The 20,493-nt window shown below is 45.9% G+C and overlaps 1 protein-coding gene across 1 annotated transcript in view; it reads right to left on the reverse strand.

Moving 5' to 3' along the window:
• Window positions 1–296: 296 nt before the first annotated feature.
• LOC136532870 (cation-chloride cotransporter 2-like) overlaps window positions 297–20,493 on the reverse strand; it is a gene marked incomplete at its 3' end in the record, with an annotated part of 29,577 nt that continues 9,380 nt past the window's right edge. Inside the window, exons 7-10 of the mRNA XM_066525450.1 lie at window positions 8,304–8,365; window positions 816–1,064; window positions 623–737; window positions 297–491 (exon numbers count right to left, since the gene is read on the reverse strand). Coding sequence (XP_066381547.1) covers window positions 297–491; window positions 623–737; window positions 816–1,064; window positions 8,304–8,365 — 621 coding nt within the window. The remainder of the gene's footprint in view (window positions 492–622; window positions 738–815; window positions 1,065–8,303; window positions 8,366–20,493) is intronic.

The following is a 20,493-nucleotide window of genomic DNA, read 5'->3' on the forward strand; positions in this document are numbered from 1 at the left end:
AAATAACCACCAGAGTTTGTCAGCACTCCAGCAATCACAGCAAAATTGAAAAAAGAAAGATTGATTCTTTAGCAATACTCTAATAAGCCATTTATTCAAGTAGAAAGGTTTAGGTTCCTTGCACCAAGTGCAGTAGGATAGCAAGAGTGCTAAATGCCAACTCATGTAAAGCATCCACCACTTCCCCTTGATGTCACAGATTCAATAAGCTAAAGGTATCTACCACTAGGAAACATACTATCAACAGTCATTAGAATGCAAAACCAGTGATGCTATATTTCTAAGGAATATGGAACCTGTCAGTTAGAAGCTCTTCTCTTGTAGCCAAGGCTCCAAAAAGAAACACAGATAGCAGATACATCAGTGTAGTTGAAAGGGTAGCACTTAATGTTCCAACTGGTATGGAACGCTGTGTATCTTTCAGTGAAGCAGACCGGTTTGAACCAGCCATGATTCCAGTAACTGCTGGGAAAAAGAGTCCTAACAATGCACTGAAAGAAAAATAGAAAACTGTCAGTAGGTGTGCATTGATTATAGATTAATAAATATGAATAAGACACACTATTATGTCACTAATTGGAAGGTTTCAAAATATAAGTGTCAAAAGCAGAGAAGGTCCTACTTAAAATCCCAATATATTGACCCATTTGGATCAGGAACCCCAGCATCATTTGTAGGTTGGTACTCTGAACTCCAGTTCTCCGCAAGTGTAACGATACTCAACCCAGTGATTCCCTCTATAGGTAGGAAATACATCAGTAAAAGTTCAATGCAAAAAAGAATACAAAAATAATAATAATCAAAGGACTACTTACTTGAAGCACCAGGCTCTGGTGCAATGGAGACGCCAATATAAATGCATAGTATTGAGAAGAGGACTGGTACTAAGAAAGCAGGTGCAACCTTGTTGATAATTTTGACACCGCCAAATACAATAAAACAGAGTAATATGGTCACGACGACACCATAGATCTGGAGGTCATGCAGACTAGGTGTTGATATAGTTGTTGCACCACTTTTTGTTGTACCATTTACTAATGTGTTGTTGACCACTGTTACAGTCTCTGCTTTTAAAAAAAAATTCTACAAGTTAATTTAAATAAAAATATTACATAAACAGAACTTAGAATGAAGAACATGACCACTGCAAAAGTAAGCTAAACACAAATTCAACACTTCAAAGAAAAAGGTTCCCTTTTGCTACTAACGATTTGATTTAAAAAAAATGCACTTCATACAACTGTAACAAATAATCTCCTACACATTTCTTTAGTAAAAATAAATTATTTATAATCTTTACTTGCACCTCGAATTATCCCAACCCATGAGAAATATGAAAATGTAATTTTCCTATCCAAACACCACAAATATCAGATATTTGTTGCCCAGGCACTTCCAAAGATTGGTTTTGAGCTAGTGGATATAACAAAAAATGGGGGTCACAGAGAATTTTACAGTAGGGTATTCCACATACAAAAAAAGTTTCAATACAAATATGCAATATAGTGGACCATAAGTTCATAACACAACGACCATAACAAGAATACAATGTAGAAAAATTAGATTACAGTGATTGACTCTAGATTTTATCAATCAAGATTTCAATTTGTTCTAAATTAGAGAAGAAAACGAAATCTGAACATAGAAGCCTAGAGTTTGGACTGGAGAACAGATCTGGGAGAGATAGAAGCTGAGTCGAGCGAAGCTAGGAGGGGGTACCGAGCCACTGAGGGAGAGGGGTACTGCCGTGCTGGCTACTGTAGACACTGCAGTGACAGCCAACAACTTCAATGCCATCCTCCGCTGCTGGACGTTGGTTGCCACCTGCAGCAGTGAGGGGGAGAGTCTAGCAGACAGCAGGGTTGAGGGTATTAGACAAAGGCCATTAGGCTTTGTATATTTCTTTATAATGGATTACAGAAGGGATTACACTTATATAGGAGAGAGAGGGGATGGCCCAAGGGGCCAGCAGTGTGCAAGGGCCAGTATAGCTGGCGCCTGCACAGTTAGCTAGGAGATTACAGTAAATGAGCAAATAATTCTAACACCCCCCCCCCCCCCCGCAGTTGGAACGTCGGTGGAGCGAACGTTCAGATTGGAGCGAAAGTCCATGAACACAGAAAACGGAAGCCCTTTGGTGAAGACATCTGCGAACTGTGAGGTGGTGGGAACGTGAAGCACACGAACAGCACCAATAGCAACGCGTTCTCGGACGAAGTGGAGGTCGATTTCCACGTGCTTGGTGCGCTGATGCTGAATGGGGTTGGAGGAGAGGTAGACGGCGCTGACGTTGTCGTAGTAGACGAGGGAGGCAGTCTGTAAAGGGTGGTGCAGCTCCTGTAGAAGTTGTTGCAGCCAGGATGCTTCGGCAATGCCGTTGGCAACAGCCCGATACTCAGCCTCGGCACTCGACCGAGAGACAGTGGGCTGCCGCTTGGAGGACCAGGAGATGAGACTGTCCCCGAGGAAGACAGCATAGCCGGAGGTGGAGCGTCAGGTGTCAGGGCAGCCGGCCCAATCCGCATCAGTATACACAACAAGTTGCGTTGGAGTAGACCGAGGAATAATCAGACCGAAGCTGAGGGTGCCCTGAAGGTACCGAAGGATCCGCTTGGCAGCCACAAGGTGAACTTCTCGAGGATCATGCATGTGAAGGCAGATTTGCTAGACAGCATACGCAATGTCGGGTCGAGTAAATGTCAGGTACTGGAGTGCACCTGCAAGGCTGCGGTAGGCAGTGGGATCAGCAACAGGAAGACCGGCATCTGCAGGAACTTTGGCACAGGTGTCAACAGGCGTGGAGCAAGGCTTGCAGTCGCTCATCCCATGGCGAGCAAGAATGTCCAGGATGTACTGACGCTGTGACAGAGTGAGGTGATCCTTGTGGCACTGAACTGCCACACCGAGGAAATGATGAAGGGGGCCAAGGTCCTTCATGGCAAACTCGTTCTTGAGTGCTGCAATCAGGCGATGCAGTAGCTGCTCGGAGGAGGCAGTGAGGACAATGTCGTCGACATAGAGAAGCAAGTAGACTGTCTCGGTGCCACGGCGAAGTACGAAGAGGGATGTATCTGACTTTGCTTCACTGAAACCCAAAGAAAGCAGGAAGGAGGCAAACCGGCTGTACCATGCCCGTGGAGCCTGCTTTAGTCCATAGAGGGATCTGTTGAGCTTGCATACATGACCAGGAAGTGCAAGATCACCAAAACCAGTGGGTTGTGAGTAGTAGACTGTTTCTGACAGGGTCCCGTGGAGGAAGGCGTTTTTCACATCAAGTTGATGAATCGGCCAATCCCGGGAGTGAGCTAAGGTGAGGACAGTCCGGACGGTAGCAGGCTTGACGACGGGGCTGAATGTCTCGTCGTAATCAACACTGGAATGTTGGGTGAACCCGCGAAGCACCCAGCGAGCCTTGTATCTGTCCAGGGAACCATCTGCATGAAACTTATGCTTGAAGATCCATTTGCCGGTGACCACATTTGCCTGGGCAGGACAGGGAACGAGATCCCAAGTGTTGTTGTCCTGTAGGGCAGCATACTCCTCTTCCATGGCCCGACGCCAGTGTGGGTCGGCGAGGGCGTCACGACAGGAGCGTGGTAGAGGTGACAGAGCCTCAGTGAGCAGCGCGAGGCACGACTGTAGGTAACCAGACTTCCCGCGGGTCGCCATGCCATGAGTGTTGGCGACTGGCGGGATGGGGACAGCTCCTGTTGGAAGAGGAGGGTCACTCTTGACGAAGCGCGGTGGTGAAGGAATCATGTTGGAGCGTCGAGGAGGTGGTCCAACAGTGGACGCAGGTGGTGAGCTGGGGGTGGGTGGACGCCGAGTGTAGACACGAATGACCGGTGGTTTGTTGAAGGAGGGCGCCGGAGGTAGTTGTACAGGGGTGCCACCATGGGTGCCTGTACAGAAGGACTCATGGGCACCGGAGCAGAGGGCGCCGGGGGCGCCATGGGCGCCGACGAAGTGGGCGCCTGTCCCAAGGGTGCCATGGGCGTCGGCGAAGTGGGCGCTTGTACAGAGGGCACCATGGGCGCCTGTACAGGTCAAGCTGGAGAGGAGCCCGGCGGCCGGGGCACGAAGCCCGGTGGAGCCGGTGCGCCCAAGGTGGGCACCGGCTGGGAGGGCACACGGGCTGGCAGAGGGCCAGCAGCCCACGGTGTACCTGCAGGTGGAAGTAAAACTGACGACGAATCGTCGTTAGTTAGAAAATCAAGCTCGTGTGTGGGTGGCGAAGGTCGACGAAGGGAGAAAGGGAACGTTGTCTCGTCGAAGACAACGTGGCGTGAGATGATGACGTGGTTTGTGGCGAGGTCAAGGCACCTATACCCCTTGTGGTCAGGAGAATAGCCAATAAAGACGCACAAGGAAGATCATGGAGCTAGCTTGTGAGGAGTGGTGGCGGTGAGGTTGGGGTAGCAGGTACACCCGAAGGCTCGAAGGTCATGGTAGGAGGGGAGAGTGCCATGGAGGGTAAAGAAGGGAGTGCTCATGTTCAAGGTCTTGGTTGGGAGGCGATTGATGAGGAGAGTGGCGGTGGCAAGGGCATCAGCCCAGTAGGTGGGGGGCATAGATGCTTGGAAGAGCAAGGTGCGGGTGATGTTGTTGACGGTGCGAAGCATGCGCTCAGCTTTGCCATTTTGCTGCGAGGTGTAGGGGCATGACATGCGAAGGGTGACACCTTTGGCAGAAAAGAAAGCGCGAGACGCGGAGTTGTCAAACTCACGCCCGTTGTCACACTGCACAGTCTTGATGGTGCAACCAAACTGAGTGAGCACATAGGCGAAAAAATTGGAGAGAGCTTTGAAGGTGTCAGACTTTAGCTTAAGAGGGAAAGTCCAAACAAAATGCGAGCAATCATCAATAATGACTAGATAATATTTGAAACCGGATACACTGACGATTGGGGAAGTCCACAAATCACAATGTATCAAGTCGAAATTTTTTAGTTGCACGAGACAAGGAATGGGTAAAAGGCAAGCGGATGTGACGCCCAAGCTGGCAAGCATGGCAAAGAGTGTCATCGTCGGGCTTGCTGCAGATGATGGAGGACGACTTGGCAAGAGTCTGAAGAGTAGCCTTCCCGGGATGACCGAGTCGATAATGCCAAGTAGTGGAGGAGGGAGTGGCCACGAGAGCGTAGGAACCGGATGGTGATGTCGGGAGCTGCAAGGTGTAGAGGGGTCCCGAGCTGTCACAGCGAAGGAGGAGGTTCCTAGTACGAAGATCCTTCACAGAAACACCAAGAGGGTCAAACTCGACAGAAACAAGATTATCAGTGGTGAATTGCCGAATTGACAAGAGATTTCTAATAATGTCAGGGGCAATGAGAACATTGTTGAGGCGAAATGGGCCAGGGAGGGTTGAGTAGCCGGTGCCAACAACCGGAAGAGTGGCGCCATTTCCCACAATAATTGAAGAAGGAAAAGAGGAGGTTGGTGACATGGTGACCATACTAGGAGTGCCGGCTATGTGAGAGGAAGCACCCGAGTCGAAGACCCAATCCAAGGTGCTTGACGGCGGAGTGAGGGTGACGATGCTGAAGGCGTTGGCGAGGCCCTCAGTAGTCCAGGGCGACGGCGACCAGGTGGAGGTGGGCGCCTGCTGGGGCGCCTGGTAGTATGCCCCAGGGACCGGCAGAGGAGCAAAGTAACCCGGGGGCACCCCGGCCATGAGAGCGTGCTGTGGCGGTGGAGGTGGAGGCACATGGGGCAGTGGACCACGAGAGCCGCCTGGGTTGGACCCGGGCCACATCTGGATGGACCCGGTCCATGGGTTGAAGAAGGATGGCCACTGTTGGCCACTCGGTGGGCTGGCTTGAGTGCCGGCTTGGGCGCCTTGGCCGCGTCCACCGCGGCGACGTCGTCCGCGGTTATTGCCGTTGCCGGACTGCTGGCCCCCAGCAGCCTGAGGATGGCGTGAAGGAGCAGGGGTGTGGCCGAGCTGCTGTCCCCCAGCAGGCTATGGAGGGCGCTGAGGGGCAGGGGACGAAGCAGGCGGCTTGCTGGACGGCGCGGTGACGAGGGCCGAGGGCGGAGCTGAAGGTGACGCCATGTTGAGTTCGGCCAGCCTCAGGTCAGCACGGACGTCGGCGAAGGATGGGAAGGACTTCTGCCTCGTGACGAGCTGCGACATGAACTGGAAGCGTTCGTTGAGGCCGCGCAGCACATTTAACACCAGGGTCCGGTCCAGGACGGGTTCGCCAAGGTCGGCGAGCGCGTCCGCCATGTTCTTCATCTTGCGATAGTATTCATCCACCGAGAGAGCACCCTAGCAGAGAGTGCGGAACTCGGCGTCGAGGAGCATGGCGCGGGATTCACGGTTGTTGAAGAATTGCTGCTCGAGGCCGAGCCACGCCGCCCGAGCAGTGATGCCGTCACGCTCGTGGACGACATCGAGGAGGTCAGGGGCGATGGTGTTGAAGATCCATGAGACAACAACACAGTCCAAGCGGGACCATGCCGCATCGTGGGGGTGGATGGCGTCGCTAAGGACGTGGTCCTTCAGGGCAAACTAGCCGAGGATGAGCAGGATGTAACCACGCCATTTGGAGTAGTTTGAGGCTTGCAAATCAAGAACAATAGGGATGAGGTTCTTGATGTTCTACACAGCGGCCGCCTGGCTATGAAGGTGGGCAACAGCCGCAGTCACCGCGGAGATGGAGTCGGCGTCGCCCTCCGAGTCATCGTCGCGGTGGTGCTCGGGGTGGAGTCACGCGCGGAGGGCCGTGGCCTGCTGCTCCAGCAGGTCGGCCTGCTCGCGCTCCAAGTCGAGAGCGACGGCAGCAGTGCGGACCCGCTCCTGGGTGGCGGCGGCGGACTTGAGGAGGTCCGCCTCCTCCTTGAGTTGGGCGTTGCGCGCCTGGTTGGAGTCGCGCAGGGAGGCGGCCTCAACTTCCAGAGCCTTGGCGGCGGCGAGCGCCTCGTCGTGGAGCTTGGTCGCGGCGGCGGCAGCCGAGGCGCCGGAGTCGGAATCACCGCCGGAGGAAGGAGCAGCCATGGGTGCGGGAACCGGCGGGGCACGCGCGGCGGCTGGAGGAGGGCGCACGGCGGCCGTCGGGGCGGGCGCAGCAGCCTGAGCGCGACGGCCGGAGAGGCGCGCGCGGGCGGGGCTGGGTGGCGGCAGAAAGTAGCGGAAGCAGGGGATACGATTAGTCTGATACCATATTAGACAAAGGCCATTAGGCTTTGTATATTTCTTTATAATGGATTACAGAAGGGATTACACTTATATAGGAGAGAGAGGGGATGGCCCAAGGGGCCAGCAGTGTGAAAGGGCCAGTATAGCTGGCGCCTGCACAGTTAGCTAGGAGATTACAGTAAATGAGCAAATAATTCTAACAGAGGGGGTTGAGGGGGAGCCGAGAGGGGTGCTGGCTGCACCGTGACCACTGCTTCTGACTTTTGAGTCAATGCGCCGCAACTCGCCTGCTGAGGTGTTGTGTCATGGAGGAAGGACGCCGATTTGCCAAACGGGAGAGCGGAGACAGGAGAGGCGATGTAGTTTCTAGTGACTTCATGGGCTGGTAGAAGGTCGACTAGGCTTTTGGACGAATTTACAACATGCTGTACAATTATTGTTAGACAACCGTGTATGGTCATGGGCTATTTGGGCCTTTATGGTTAATTATAGATCGATTGATATTATATTAGGCAAGGAGATCCCACGGTGGCCATGATTCTATAAACCAATATGACCCTCCTTGCCTATATATGTAACCTGCCTATTCGCCTCCTAATCAATCTATCAATTCTAATTGCCTTCAATTATATGTATATATTTATATACATATATTTATTTTTTTAGAAAAAATATGGGTATTCCATGGAATACAGGGGAATACCCCTAGCTCTGCCCATGGGTGGTCATTATAATAGCGTATCCATCTGACTTGGAGACAAAAACAATGAAAAATCACATCAGGATCCCTAGACCCTTTCCGCCACAATTGCAACCATTCGACAAATAGTGCCAAAGAAACATCCAGATTCCATAGTTTACCAAACTAGTATGACAAACTTGCAATCAAATCTAAATTTAATTGTTGTTCCTATCACCAAGGGTAAATAGACTTTTTCATTTAAATTTAGTAGTAGCTATTTTTATGGGAACATACGACACATAAAGCGCATATACAGACAAACTATATGACTAGCATGTTAGCATTGCATGTATCTTTCACAACACTGGACATTCAATGATAGAACTGTTCATTTTATGGTATTGTCTTTCTAGATATACAAATTGATCATCCACACATAAAAATATTCATAAGAAAACCAAGAGAAAACTTGCTTGAGTACCTTGAAAGAACCCAGCTGACGGAATAGCATCTAGAAATGTTTCTACTGCTCCCAACACATACCTAAAATTAGGGATCACAAATAGAACATAGTAGGTCATAATATCTCCATGGGAGAAGGCTAGCAAATAGAGAAAAATACTAATGCATCCATGCACTCCACTCATAAAAGAATGGAATTATACGCTCAAGGTTGCTATATCTGAAACTTGATTAAGCTCACATTGCAAGAACCAAGATTCATTTTTCACCATGTAATATTATAGTTATTTCCTCCTTTAGTCCTAAATTAACAGTTATTAATAAGCATGTTATAAATTCTCAAGAACATATGCGAACATGAGGGTTTTGCACTCAACCACAATATTGCCAAAGGTCTAATTTGATTTGTTGAGCTTTGAGTAGCATTTTTAGGAACCCAACTCATAGAAGATCAGGTCACCAGGCCATATATGTGCAAGAAAAGAAGCAATTCAAACCTAGTTATATGATGTTGAGTTTACGTTTTAGTGAGTTGTGGCAACCTTTGAATGTAGTTCTGAAAGTGCATCTAGGCCCTAAGTGGGTTTTGGTGGATTGAATGACACCACGATCATTGGACTAATGTAATTGATGAGATCATATGCAGGTACTTAGTCCTAGGTTGATTATTGTGTTGGACTCAAATGAAATGCAAATGAGAATTGAGTCCAAAAACTGACTGACAAAATGAAGAATTGGCAAATACGTGGAAATAACAAAAGAGGCATGCTTTGATAAATATCAATTGGTCTCACACATTAGGCTTTTTCATTGTATGAAGATATTGAAATTGTGACTTTGAATTGATCAAGGATTGTTGGTATCAAAGTTTGATTGATCTCAAGATTGATATTCAAGTGAGGATCACAGTATTGAAGAAATGGAATTCAGTTGAGTGCTTAATGTTGATTCATGACATGGTGTGATTTGAGGATGGCTCGATAGGATGAAGGTAGCAAGAAAATAGCTTTGAGACGCTAAGCGAAGGTTAAGGGCAAGTGATAGCTTGGAGGACGAGGTAGCATGGCTAACGTGAAAAAGAGAGTACTTACATTGAGATAATGAACTAATCGAGCTATGATGGCTCATGTTATATGCAAGATGAAATCATTGTTAAATCATATGAACAAGTGACTTATGGATAAAAAGTGTAGTCTTGATCACATGGTTTGGAACATCCTAAGTCACAAGCTCAACCAGGACATGCTCACGGAAATGGCAATGTTGAAGGCCCCTAGATGATGAAGATTGAAGTAATCGCACAATTTCAAGAATTAGAGGCTCAAGTATGAATTAATTGCATATATTTAACCTGAATTATAGGTGTGTCGTACTCAAAAGAGATGCAACATTGGTTACTAGACAAGGCCTAAAAGTGCTCAAATCAAATCTAGAAAGATACTCAAGTGTTAAACATTAGTTTTAGAAAAGACTGGATAAAAAGCTGGTAAAACTGGCTAGCGCACGTTTGAGTAGCAATGGCTAGTTTTGAAAGAAACCGACTAGGCCAGTTTAGACTGACTTTAACCCCAATAGCTATTTTGTGGGAGTCAAGTATATATACATACTCATCCCCTCCCACTTTGAGGGGTTGCCGATGCCTTCCACGTCCATCTAATTTTCAGAAAACCTTGAGAGCATCGTATATTCCTCCCTTCATGCACCTTGAGTCTAAGTGAGATACCGTTTGGATTAGAGAGTGAGCTTTGAGTTGTGTGAGCATGAGTGAGAACTTGGGAGCTGATTCCAAGCTTTGAGCACACTTTGTGGCTGTGTCAAGCAATCACTGAAGCATTTGTTACTCTTGAAGCTTGGCTCCTAGATGGCTAGGCATTGTTGGCAAGCACCCAAGGCTGTGGAGTGTAGTGGGATAGTTTGTGAGGGCTACGATCTTGCCCTACAAGGGAAAAGATCAACAAGAGAAGTGGTAGTTTAGAGAGACTGGACCTGAGCTTGACCTTTGCGGCCACTCAATGGAGATGTACGGTCCAAGTAGAGGACAGTTTGTGAGGGCTGTTGGTATAGTTGTTGCACCACTTATTGTTGTACCATTTACTGATCATTGTCTCTTGTTTTGATTTGTCTCACTTTCATGATTCTACCACCTCTTTGTGCTTTCAATTGTGCCTGTTTTGTTATGCTTTCACTTGTGACTATTTGGCTGTGCTTGTTTATTTGTGACTGTAGGAGCTTCATGAACCAGTCAAGCAACACCTAACAATGCAGCACACCAAGTTTGGTTCATGATAAAAGAAGTGTGGGGGCGTTCTACATTTACATATGCTTTCTGCAAAAATCATACAAATCAGTTTCTATAGACCTTGTGAAATTTCTTTAAAACTGCTAGGTTAGAAAGTATCTTAGAGCGCTCAAGAGATCCATCATCATGTGAAGACAAAAGTTAAAAACCCAAAGAGGTTGAATTGAAAGAGTTTTGAAACAAAAAAAATTAAAGCGCCAGACAATTGACCTTAAAAATTGACGATCAACTAGCAAGCACTATATTATCTGTTGCACTTGCATCAGATCGACTTACACAAGAAAAATAAATTAAGGTCTTTGAATGTTACAATTAGGTCCTTGGGCCTTACAAGTCGGTGGACCTGAGCATTTGTCGCGCCGTATTGAAAAAGGCCGGTGTTTTTGGACCACAAATCCATGCCCACTAACCCAATAACTTCCATAGGCATAGTCGGGTCAACTCTTTTCGAGCTAGGACCATGCATGGGAGGATACCCACTAGTTTTTAGTTGAATAATAATTAAAAGAATTGTTCCGGGTTGGTCTCGGACCATGCTAATATTTTCGGGCATGCTTCTCACTATCCAAGCCCTATCCAATTGGAGCTGCAGGCAAAGCTATTTTGCTCAGGTCTACAAGTAGGATCCTAGACCGATAACGGGTCCCTAGAAACTTGGGCTGGGCCCTTTTACACACACAACGGGGCTCCTAGCCTACAGCACACCCCCAAAAAGCACTGGGTCATCCTTTTCCAACCCCACATCTAGAAACCAATCCTTTCGCTATATATGCCCCTGATTATGTAGTTCCATGGAGATTTTTTGCCACGTGTGTAAAGTGTTTGAAACTAGAGGAAAGAATCAAATACTTTAAGCTTCAAAGATTAGAGGATTCTAGCCTAGTGTGGTGAGAGATTAGAGAGTTTAAGCTCTCATAGTTGGCTCGTAATGACCCATGAAACTCAGAAGTGTTGTGGTGCAGCTCACAAGAACAATGGTCTCTAGACGGAGGAAAGGGTTGAGAGCCAAGGGTCAGTATATAATTAGCTAATGACTAAATTTTGAACCAAAATAATGGAGACCAAATCAAAGTGACCAAAGCTGAAAAACCTGTCATCAGTTTAGTATTAGGTTACTAGTAACCGGACTAAGTCTGGATAATTCGGTCCGTGCCATCAGGTAAGATGAAAAAAAAAACTAAAACACAAAAAAAGGCCCAGTAACACTTACACCTTCGTATATAGCCCAAGGCAGCCCAAAATAATATAGCTTAACCCTATATATGTCCCTAAATCATCCTCGGATCCCTACCTCACACCTCTCTTCTAGACTTCCGATGCCTACACCATCTTCATCTTTGTCCTAAACCATATCTCATCTCCCAAACTCCAATTCCAACTGTGGTCGCACAAGGCATGGCTATATCCAGCCATCTATATCCCACCTAACTCACAGGAAGGCGGCAAGCTGATGAACACTGTTGTACTCCTCTATCCTCTCTGTCCCTCTTTTTAGGAAATGAGGCAAGGAGATCCACTTCACCACTCGGAGTGTACAAGTGCACGACAGTACGAGACGCCCGGTGAACAACAGCAGTGGCACGGTGCTGCTCCAGCCTACCACCCTTCACTGTAATCCAGATGGCCAGTGAACTTTATGGTGGTCACCTGGTCAGCCACGATCAGTGGCGGAGCCAAGGCCCGGCCACCCTGGGCCACTGGCCGGGCTCCCCTGCTGCTAGCTCTTTAGGCCCAAGTGTCCAACAAGGTTGCTGCCTACGTACAGAGGTGAAGCAGAGGCACGGAGCAGGACGTACCCGTGGAGTGATGGCCTTGTCTCCATTACAAAGTGAATGGAGACCGATAATGCGGGGGCGGCACCTAGGCCGAGGCAAGGCCATCACTCCACGGGTGCTGAAGCGACGTGTTGATCTGAGCCCGGATTGCATAAATGGATCAGCCCTAACTCCCTACGTGTCTCGCCTCCTCTCCGTCTCCATTCTACAGACCAAGCGAATAGAATTGTTCTTCGTCTTCCTGTAAGATCCAGTTAGTGACTGATGAGGAGCCGACGACCTCTGACCCCAAGTCCTCAACCCCACAAGCTCCACCAGTTTCATATCACCACGCTCAGTGCTACCACGGCACCACACCACGCTTCTGAGTTGCACTTGCAGCAAAAATCGCAAATGGAAGAGAGGAGGAGGCTTAGGCGCTTAGCCAAAAAGGTAAATTGGTTAAATTGTGTACCAATCAGCACTTGAATTTATATTCATTTTTTATCCTGAGTCGCTAGATGAACTTGTGTTCTAGAAGATTCTTTTAGCTTTAAATTAAAACTATTGTGGCTGTCTAATTTTGCTTGTATGTTATATATATATTTATATGTGCTGTTTTACCTAGCGTCGTTATTATTAGTATGGTAAATATTTACATGCGCTACTTTTATTATTATTAGTATGGTCTTTTGTCCCGCCTGGGCACCACAAAATAGCATGGAACTATGTCTCGCCCAGGCTCTACAAAATTCCTGGCTCTGCCACTGGCCACGATGACAACACGCCCTCAACCCCTCATCATGGTGGCCTCATGTGGTGTCCTGCCCCATCGTTCAACAGCGTCAACGAGGCACCCTAACCCATATCGCCTCACCTAGCATCCTGATACGCTTGATTCCCCCAGCTCTATGGCTACATACACATTTTTTTTGCTCCGATTCATCTTGTTTTGTTTTCTATGATTAATTAATCAGTCAAATTCGGTTGGAACCAAAGACTAAATCCTGCCTAGTCTTGAGTTTTTTCAAGAACCGGTTGGTTTACAATTTTGGGTAACCAATATTTGCAAATGATCAAGGAAACGATCAATTCGGTCTAACCGAATGCCCAGGTCTTTTGATATGGGGTCATAGACAACCATTAATGGATTGGCCAAACCTCAGAAATCTTGTGTTCCCTTTGTGCTCCATGTAACTATGCTTCCCTTGTGTTTTTGTTTTTGCCCCTTCATGATATCTCTTGTGTTTGTTATGTGCACTAGTGCTTGTAGGTGCTCCAAGACGTGGGCTTCATTAAGGCATCATCTTCACAGTTGTAGTTATCAATCCATCTAGAAAGTAGCTTCTAGATTGCCAGTAGTATCTTCTTAGGGCTAGGCTGTTTCTTGTCTTGCTAGTTGCAGCTAGAGAAGCACCTAATGCTTGTTCTTGTTGTAGGTTTGCACTTAGGTACAATTCAAGTTGTAGCACTAAGTGAGTTACTTTCTTGCAAGTTTATTTCTTTATCTTGATCACTTGGTTGCAAAACCAAGTGAGCAACAGGTTATCAGTCATGTTCCCACAAAGTTCTGTAAAAAATTTGTAGATCCACCAATTCAGTCTACCCCCATCTAGGTGATCATTAGAAAATCAAGATCATGTAACACCCTAAAATTTGCATGATTTTAAAATAGGAGAAAATAATTTAATTATGTATTTTGTGAGCAATTAAATTTAGAAAAATAATAACTTTGTTAAAAATAAAATCAAATATAGGTCTACATACATGTATGTGCATACATGATGCTGCATATTTTACTTATGATGCTTTGGTTTGATTGAAATTTGCAAAAGAATTTAAATTTGAAATCAAATTGGATTTGAAATGGTGTTTAAAAAATGGAAAAGGAATTGGAAAATGGTAAATCATCTTCTACTTCAATTTAGCCTGAAGGCCTGCTCCTCTCCCCTTCGCCGGCCTACTGCTACTATTTCTACCCTCTCCCTCGCATGGCCTGACTCCCTTCCCTCTCTCTGCCTCGGCCTGCCTCTTCTCCCTCCGTAGCCAGCCTGTTCGCCCAGCCAGCGGCCGTCTCTCCTTTCCCATATTCCCCGCCTTGGCGCCGGCCGTTCCCACAGGCCCAGCCAAAGTTGAAGCCACGCGACAGCGTCCCTCTCTCTCTCTCTCTCTCTCTCTCTCTCTCTCTCTCTCTCTCTCTGCGACTGACGCGTCGAGCCCACCTGTCAGCACCGTCCCCTACCTCGGGTCATCGTCGCACCGAACTCTGATGCTGCCGTGGAATCCATCTCCGCCCTGTTTCCTCGCCTTAGCGTGTGCGCCATGCCCGAACCCCTCATAAATACCGCCCTAAGCCGCGCCGCACCTCCCATGCCCAACCCTAGCGCACTGCCGCCTTTGCCTAGAGCTCGCAAGCGCGCTGCAACCCTAGCTCATCGCCATCCGCCCCGCCAAGCCACGTGCCACCTCCATCCGATCCGTGCCATTGTGACCTACCTTGGTGAGCTCGTCGTGTCTTCCTCTTGCTCCCCGTGCTTTCTTTTTGACCGATGATGTCCGGAACATCGTGAATGACGAACGTCGGTGAGGTCCCCTGCTTATTCCGGCCATGCGCCACCGTCTTAGCTCACCACCAGCAACTCTCTTTCCTTCCCCTCTAATCTAAGCCGTCCATCCTTGATCCGACGGCTTAGATCGGCTTATAACCCTTCGGCTGGGGATTTTGCTAAAGAGAGACCCTTTGTTTTCTGCAAATTAACCCGCAGTCCATGGCGCACTCCCAGAATATGTTTTCCTATTTTGAAAGCATAGTTTCTTTCTAGTAGATTCAAAATACATTTTCATCTATTTACAGTTTTGCCACTATTTTCTTTAGGCCATAACTTCTCTGTTTTAACTCTGATTTGATCCGTTCAAGTTGCGTTAGATTCATAATTGAGTAATCTACATGTTCATCCTACTGTTAGACATGTTTTCAATTTTTAAAATTTGAGGTTAGATTTGATCTATTATTTTAATAAAGGAAATCTTATTTAATTCATAACTTTTTCGTTTTAGCTCTGATTTTCGTGATATTCGCGTTTGTGTGTTCGTAGCAAGACGTAGATTTGTTTTACAAACTTTTCATCTTGATTTTATGCTGATTGGTATACTGTTCTAATCTATAGCCTTTGTTTGCTTTGCATGATTGCTTCTGGATGCTTGTATGTTGATGTGATTATTGAGTATAGACGGTGAGCAATTCGTGAGTGATCAAGAGTACTACTTTGACGAGCAGGATCATCAGGAAAACTTTGTTCAAGGCAAGTATAGCATGGGATTATCCTTATTTCCTATTAACCTTAATATATTTAATTCATATTGTATGTGTCACCTGATAGGGATACCCTAGAATTGAACTTATACCTTGTCTCCTATGTGATATGCAATGAGTAGCTTTGCTAGTGCTCAACTAAACCGTGATCTTATAACTTGACTAATGGTATATGCAATAAACATTAAAATATGACTTTTTAGCAACTTGAAAACAAGGGGCTAGGGTATTTAGCTACTTTCTAAATGCTTTAGATTCCTCTCCCTAAGGATTTATCTATAAGTGATCATTCGGGACTTACAGTACAGCTATGAGGGATACATGGCTTTGGCTTTAGCTCAGTATGAGGACCTTTTCTAGCTTGTTAGTGGTTACCTTTATGGCATAAGAATGACTTAACAAATCAGGTATAGGACAGCCTCTACTCTTATGTGTATAGTCATGATGGAATTGTGCCATTCTATAGGGGGGTTCCTATGTCTATTTGTCGAGTGAATCTAATGGCCCTAACTTGTTAAATGAACTTTTGAAAGACTTCATAGTGAACCCTGCCTGCTCACCTTGGAGGTGTTTTGGGAGTAATTAATCTGGGCATATGGGTATCATGACTCACAGTGAAAGTGTACAACCTCTGCAGAGTGTAAAACTAGTATATCAGTCGTGCTCATGGTCATGAGCAGCCTTGGAACCCTTATGGAATAGGTGATCACTGTTAATTACTTGTTTATGCTATTCATTATTCATGTTTACGTTGATCATGTGTTTTACTATGGGATTAAAAGAACTTGTTGCTACTCTTATGCTAAAATTGTGACAATTAAAAGTTGAATGTTGTTAAACCTGTGTCAAGCCTTTTGAGCCTTATGAACCCTATGTTACACTTGTTGAGTACGACACATACTTATGCTTGTTTATTTTCATTATTTGGATAAAAATCATGGATGGGTAATAGATGGCTATGGTAATGACGACTTTCCTGAGGATTACTACTAGACTTGTGGTCAACCAGTTGACGTCCCTATGATATGGAGCTTCTGCGAGAGATTTTTCTTTATACTTCCGCTACATTTATGTGAAGACTCTGTCTTATTATATATGATGTAATAAACACTTGTGATGATACTATCTATAATTTGTCGGCTTATGTGTGAGACTGATCTCTGGGAGCACATAAGATTATGCATCATATTTTATCCTTAAAATTGGGTGTGACAGATTGGTATCAGAGCCGTGTTATCTCTAGGATGCAAGCCTAGTTAGCAATGGTCGTTCTAGCCTCTTTTGCTTCACTCATTTCATGCTTCTCATCTCACTCTTGTTATTTGCTAAATTTTATGCTTCTTTTGCCTCACTCTGTTATGAAAATTATTGCTTCTAATCTAACTAAATCTCATTCTGTAGATGCCTCGTGCCAATAAGACCGCTCGCATCAGCACCGAAGGCTACTATCCGCATCGTGGCTTGTATGAGTCCATGGAGCCATGTGAGGAGGAGGAACCCTAGGAGCAAGAAGTTGACTCGCCAACACCTGCACCTAAACCTGAGCCATTCTAGGAAGAGCCTGAAGAAGAAGAACTTGAAGAAGTGGAGGTTGTTGTATTGTCTAATGATGATGAGGAGGAGGAGGCCGTTCAAGAAGATTAGCCTACCCCTACCATGGGATGGACTACAAAGATCTGGTATAAGTGAATCCTCTGTTTCGCACCACCAACTTATAGGGATTCTTCAGACCTACTACGCTGATTGGGACATAGCTGTGGAGTATGTCTATGAAGAACATACGCACCCTCTAGAGGACACTTATTGGAAGACTAGGGCGTGCATCTCCATTAGGGATGAAGAGAAGGAAGCATATCAGTTGGACGCAAGCTATTCGCATCATGCTCGTTGTGCCACCATGGAAGATGGCATAGAAGATGCAGCCGCTGAAGCCTGCATGGGTCTCTGTGGTCGTTGTTTTGAGGATATGAAGGAGGACTAATATCGATTCCTCCCTCGCCAACACCCTGAATTGGAGTGGGCAATGATGGACCCTCAGGGCATGGATCCAACTACTCAAGTGATGGTACACTTTGGCTATGAGTTAGTGGGCAATGATCACCCCTATATCTGATCTGGTTTGTGAGATATAGCTATTCCAAGTTGAAGTTTCTGTGCAGTCTAGAATCTAGAAAAGTTTCAGTTGTGTTCTAGTTTTTATTAACCTAACGATAGAATCTGGGCATGTGATCTGAACAAAAGTTGTAGATAATTTCTTAAGCTTTTCAACCATATAAATCATGCCTCTTTTGGATGTCTAGAACATGAGATGTGACTATTTTACTGAGCTGTCGATGTTGGAACTCATCTAGAAAATTTTAAGAATATATTCTATATCTCTGTAAGTGTATATAACATGGAAATCTCTAAATTTTGAATATTTGTGTTGGATTTCAGATGTCTGGAAGAGGAAGAGGACGAGGTTGTGGAGGTGTTCCACCACATCCACCACCACCACCGCCACCTACTATTGAGCAGCTTCTGGTAGTGCAGATATAGCTTATGCTCTAGTGCAGAATTAGCAGAATCAACCAATTGGTGGGGCACCGCGTGACAAGCATGATGAATTCTTGAAGGGCCACCCCCAGTGTTTTCACATGCCACTGATCCACTGGAAGCAGATGATTGGCTTCATGCAGTGGAAAAGCAACTCAACATAGCACAGTGCGATGACCAGTAGAAGGTGTTGTACGTGTCAGGACAACTCCAGGGAGAAGCTCAAGACTGGTAGGAGGCATTTGAGTATGGATGTCCCACTAATGCTCCTTCTATCACCTAGTAGGAATTTAGAGAGAATTTTAGATCCTACCACATACCTGAAGGATTGATAGAGCTGAAGTAGGAGGAATTCAGAGCTCTAAAATAGGGATCCATGTCTATAGCTGAGTATCGTGACAAATTTGCTTAGTTGTCACGTTACGCTCTGAATGAGGTGGCCGATGATGCTGATAAGCAACACTGTTTCTCAAGGGTTTGTATGATGCTCTGCAACTCTAGCTTATGTCCAATGCATACCCCAATTTCTAGACGCTGGTGAATCACGCTATTGTGATTGACAATAAGCACAAAGTGATGGAGGCTAAGAAGAGGAGGCTTCAGGGATAGGCCTCTAGAAGCAATACTCGTCTGTGCACCAACCCTCAACAAGGCTTCCAGCAAAGGTACCAAGGACCACCTAATCAGTGGAAGCATAATCAGAACCAGCAGCGTCCACTGTACCAGTAGTAGAATGGCAATCAACGTCCCCAGCAGTACAGTGGCCAGTAGACACCACAACAGGAAGCACCTAATAATACTCCCATGAAGACTAGTGCCCCTAGCACCCCCAACATATGCTATCATTGTGGAGAAGTTGGGCATTATGCCAACCATTGCCCTAGAAAGCAGAATCAGCTAACACCCCAGGGTCAGCACAATAATCAGAAGGGAACGCCTCAGAAGCCAGCACCCAACACAGAAAAAGTGAATCATGTGTCTACAGAGACGGCGCTTGTGGAACCAGAAGTCATGCTCTATACGTTTGATTTTAATTTCACTTCTGCCGCTGTTCTTTTTCATTCTAGAGCTTTGCATTCTTTCATATCACAAGCATTTGTAGGACGCATAGCATACCCTTATGTGTCATGAAAGATCCCATATTAGTAAACTCACCAGGAGGTAGTATGCAAACTTCTTATCATTATCTTCCAACTAGTCTATCCTTAAGAGGGGTAGAGTTCAAAGTGAGCCTCATTGTGTTGATAACATCTGGTATTGATGAGATTCTGGCTATGGATTGGATGATGCAACAACAAGCAAGAATTCAGTGTAAGGAGAAGGTAGTTGTTGTGACCGCACCGAATAGGGATAGAATTAGTGTCGATGTTGTAGTGCAGAAGCAGTCGACAGCCACAGTGAACCAACTTGATGATCGCATCAATAAGGAAGACCCAGTAGTGGATGAGTTTCCAGATGTGTTCCCCGATAACTTGCCAGGTATGCCACCTGACCGTGACATTGAGTTTATTATTGAATTATTACCTGGAACTGCACCTATAGCTAAGAGTCCATATATAATGGGGGTTAATGAACTAGAGCAACTTAAGAAGCAAATAAAGGAGTTATAGGAGAAAGGTTTCATTTGTCCTAGTTCGTCACCTTGGGGAGCACCGGTTATATTTGTTGACAAGAAGAATGGTACCCAGAGAATGTGTGTTGATTATCGGTCACTAAATGAGGTTACCATCAAGAACAAGTACCCGCTACCTAGAATTGATGACTTGTTTGATCAGTTGAGAGGTGCTTGTGTTTTCTCTAAGATTGATCTTCGTTCTAGTTATCATCAGCTGAAGATTCGTGCAACTAACATACCCAAGATAGCATTTACTATGAGGTATGGTTTGTATGAGTACACTGTTTTGTCCTTTGGTTTGACCATTGCACCTGCATACTTTATGTACTTGATGAACAAGGTGTTCATCAAGTTTTTGGATAAGTTTGTGGTGGTATTTATCGATGATATATTGTTATTCTCCAAAACGAAAGAAGAGCATGCTGAACATTTAAGGTTGGTCTTGCAAAAGCTCAGGAAACACAAGTTGTATGCTAAGTGAAGCAAGTGTGAGTTTTTGTTGAAGAAAGTTTCTTTCCTAGGCCATGTTGTCTCTAATGGTGGAATAGCAGTAGATCCAAGCAAGGTGAGAGATGTGTTGAATTGGAAACCACCAACCGATGTGGGAGAGATTCGAAGTTTCTTAGGATTGGCTGGGTACTACAGAAGGTTCATAGAAGGGTTTTCTAAACTTGCCAAGCCTATGACAACTCT

This window comes from Miscanthus floridulus, unplaced genomic scaffold, assembly GCF_019320115.1.
Source record: "Miscanthus floridulus cultivar M001 unplaced genomic scaffold, ASM1932011v1 fs_734_2_3, whole genome shotgun sequence".
Classification (NCBI taxonomy): Eukaryota; Viridiplantae; Streptophyta; class Magnoliopsida; order Poales; family Poaceae; genus Miscanthus; species Miscanthus floridulus.